Consider the following 3,584-nt stretch of genomic DNA (forward strand, 5'->3'; position numbering starts at 1 on the left):
TTTTTCAACCAAAGAAATGCGCGCAACGCACGCGGCGAGCCGCCGAGCATTCTGGGAAAGGAGACCCACCGAGGTCAGCCCCCTTTGTGCCCCGGACAGGTCGCACGTGATGTCGGGGCAACTTTTCTCCCTTTGACGGTGAACCTCAACTCGTCGTCAGAAGAAACCAGCCGGCGTTCCCGAGCACGTTCCCGAAGGTGGAGCGTTTCCCCTCCCCCTCCCCTCGCCGTCTGCGCGTTCTCCAAGCCGTCGTGGAGATTGAGCGGGGCTCATGTCCGCTCCTCGCGCGTCGGCCCCTTCCGACTTTCTCAAACGCGCTTTGGCGTCTCCTTCCGCTTTGGATGTCCGAGGGACTCGCGAGCGTCGACGTTCTCAAGACACGCGAGGACGTCAAGCGTCTTTGGAAACGTCTGGACGCCCCGAATCCCGCCCCACGCCTGTTTTGCTACGTCTCCTGGCGGATGCGTTGAACTTCCTGTCGGCGTTCCGGACCGAATGCTTTGACGTCCCCGGGCGCGCCGCGTTGATTCGATGTATTTTTTTGCTCAAGACGTCTCGTTCACGTCGTCCTCGATCGGACCCGAAAGCGTCGCCCCGGTTCCGCGCGCGCGCGTCGTCCTTTTTGGATCTTTAACGTCACGAAAGTCGACGGCGGTGAGGGCGCCCGTGCGAAAACGGGCTCGCGAGAAGCCGCCGCAGCAAGAACTTGAACAACCGCCGGCCACGCCCCTTTGTGTCAAAAGCAAAGTGAATGTGCAAAGCCGCGTGTGAAAGGCACAGGCCGATGAATGCTGGTTGAGGCGTCGACCCGTCGTCCGCCTCGCCGATTCAGACCGTCGGGCGGCGCGAAAGGGGCTCGTGGCTCATTTCGCGCGTCTCTTACAAAACGCTGGTTTTCAGCCCCTTTCACGCCGCCCGACAACACGGACACAGAATGCGGGCGTCGCGAGTCCACCCGTGAGATTCGGGGCTCCGGAGGTAGTATGAGAGGTGTGCGGGGAAAGGCCTTTTCCGGCCAAAGCCGTTGGCGCCACCGTCACCCGTTTTCCCAACACTGGCTCGACGTTCACGTCTACGACGTTCGTTTTCCAGGAGGCGGATTTGACGCTTCAAAACTTTCCACGGCCCTCCGCGAAGACGACGACCGACATTCATCTCCAGTCGACGTCGCGGTCGGTTCATTTTTTCTTTTTTTTAATGAGTTAGCATCCACATTTGGGGATTTTTTTTTTCTTTTTCTGGGAGCAAAGGACCCCGCTATATTTTGACCCCATGCCTCACTTGCCGGCTTTTGTAGAACGGGAAAAGCTCGAAACAGACCTATGATTGTTTCCCCCCCCCCAGTGAAAGAAGAGAGTCGACTTGTTCTTTTGGGAGGTTCAGTGCTCAAACCGGATTTGAAAACGGCTGGCTGTCATCCGAATATCCGAACGCGAGAAGCCGCAAAGGCTCCGTCAAAACGACGGGATGAAAGGAGCTGTGGAGTCCCAGAATGCTTTGCGTCGCTCACACCAAGCGTCCAGACACTTTTATCAACAAGACGACGGCACAAAAAGCAAAGCGCAGAAGAAGAAAGGATGACAAAAAAAAATGAAGAAGAAGAAAGTACAAATATTTTCTTTTTTTTTTTTGTCATTTCCTGCAGCACAGCAACCTCCAAAACCTCCCTGGGTTGTTTTGGGGCTCACACGAGAGCACAGAGAAGACACGACGACGACGACGACGACAACAGCGGCGGCGGCGGCAACAGCGCACACACGGCACAGAGCAACACGCACAGCAACAGGAAGTGGCCGCGAGCCACACCAAAAACACGGTGGGGAAGGGCACAAAAAAAACACCACTTTTACGCGCCGAAAACACTTTTGCGGGATCATTTTTTTCCTTCTTCTTAGCAAAAAATACAAATGAGGTCGATTCACAGTGCACACGTTTGTTTGTTTTTTTGTTTGTTTGTTTCCCCCCCCCCCCCGCGCCCTGCCGCCTGCCTCAATTTTGGGGGACAACGAGGCGCCCGGTGGATGTGCGGTAGCTTTTCCAGAGTCCGGCGATGCGACGGAAGTCAGCGGATTGTCTTCCCCGCAGTTGGCGGAGGAGATTCCGGAAGAAGAAGAAGAACTGCGGAAAACAAGCGTGTCAAATCATACAGCAACCGGTCAGGGTCCAAGACATTCATTTTTCATGTTGGCCATGCCATCTCATGAGCATAAATGCAAGCTGATTAGCTTCATTGCTGACCAACTACCACCAATGCTACCTGATTAAAATCTAGACTCGCTGCCGAGCATCCATTTCAGACGCCGATTAGCTTCAATGCTAGCCAGTTGGCATTGACATTACCCAATGACAGAAGCAATGCGAGCTTAGTCGCATCAACGCTAACCGATTAACATCGAGGCCACCTGATGAGCAGCAATTGCCGTCGGTTACTTAGCATCCAACGAGCCTCGTTGTTAGCCGATGACGGCAGTGGTGCTCAACAATGAGCATATATGCTAACTGGTCAACATCAAGGTCCACTGATTAGCATCAAAGCTAGTCAGTAAGCCTCAATGTAACTGATTAACTTCAGTGCTAATCACTTAAGAAAAGTTAACCAATGATAGCGGGGATGCTAAATGATAAGCAGCATTGCTAAACAATTCATCTCAATGCTGGCCGATTGGCATGAAGTGATTAACATGAAGGTGCACTGACGCGCATCGACTTTGTTCGAAGATGAGCATCAAAACCTGTCAATTGGCCTCAATGCTCTTCAATTAGCAAACGTTAGCTATTGGGAGCGCCAATGCTAACCTATTAGCCTCAATGTTAACCTGTAAACAACAATGCTGGCTGATGAGCACCAATGCTAGCTGATAACCTTCGTGCTCGGTCATCGGAATGAATGCCATCTGATTAGCATCAAGTTTCAATTCAATGCTAGCTGCTTAGCCTCAGTATGACTGAGATGATGGCGGCCATCTTGTCATAGCACCACGGGTGTGTCGTCCTCGATGGACTCCCAAGATGGACGACGGGGCGGGATGACGCAACAGGAAGTAGTTCCACATTCTCGAGTCGCTTGTTTTGTGTGTGTGTGTGTGTGTGTGTGTGTGTGTGTGTGTGAGTTTTGAGTTGTTTTTGATCCTCGCCAGCGACAACAGGAAGCGATGACAAACAAGTGGTGAGGTCAACATTCTTCGGCTCGATGGGCGGCGGAGCAAAATGGCAGCAAAAAGGTGTGAGGAGTGAAAAAAAGTGCTACACAGGGCGCGGCGCTCCAGGTCATCCTTCCATCTTGACTTCCCTCCATCCTTTGTTCGAGCCTTCCTCCTTCCTTCCTTCTTCCTTCCTTCCTTCCTCCCCCAATCCCTCGCTGGACACCCCTGGCGACACAGTAGAGTCGGAAAGCACAGTAAGCCGGTCTGCGGTCGGGGCCGTTCCGAGCCGGGCCCCCGCTACTCGTCCTTCTTCTCGGCCTGGATGCCGTTTGTGTAGACGGGAAACGGCAGCGTGGAGAAAATCCCGTCGGCCGTCGTGAACACGTTGCCGGCGGCGCCGGCGGCGGGCATCTGCGCCGCCATGGCGCCCGTCGCCGCGGC

The 3,584-nt window shown here is 53.9% G+C and overlaps 1 protein-coding gene across 1 annotated transcript in view; it reads right to left on the bottom strand.

The window, feature by feature from the left end:
• Nucleotides 1–3,440: 3,440 nt before the first annotated feature.
• npas3 (neuronal PAS domain protein 3) overlaps nucleotides 3,441–3,584 on the bottom strand; it is a 62,127-nt gene continuing 61,983 nt past the window's right edge. Inside the window, 1 exon segment of the mRNA XM_019878816.1 lies at nucleotides 3,441–3,584. This exon segment is cut by the window's right edge and continues 13 nt beyond it. Within this exon segment, the coding sequence (XP_019734375.1) occupies nucleotides 3,441–3,584 (144 nt within the window).

The sequence above is a fragment of the Hippocampus comes genome, unplaced genomic scaffold (assembly GCF_001891065.2).
Source record: "Hippocampus comes isolate QL1 unplaced genomic scaffold, H_comes_QL1_v1.1 scaffold295, whole genome shotgun sequence".
Lineage (NCBI taxonomy): Eukaryota > Metazoa > Chordata > Actinopteri > Syngnathiformes > Syngnathidae > Hippocampus > Hippocampus comes.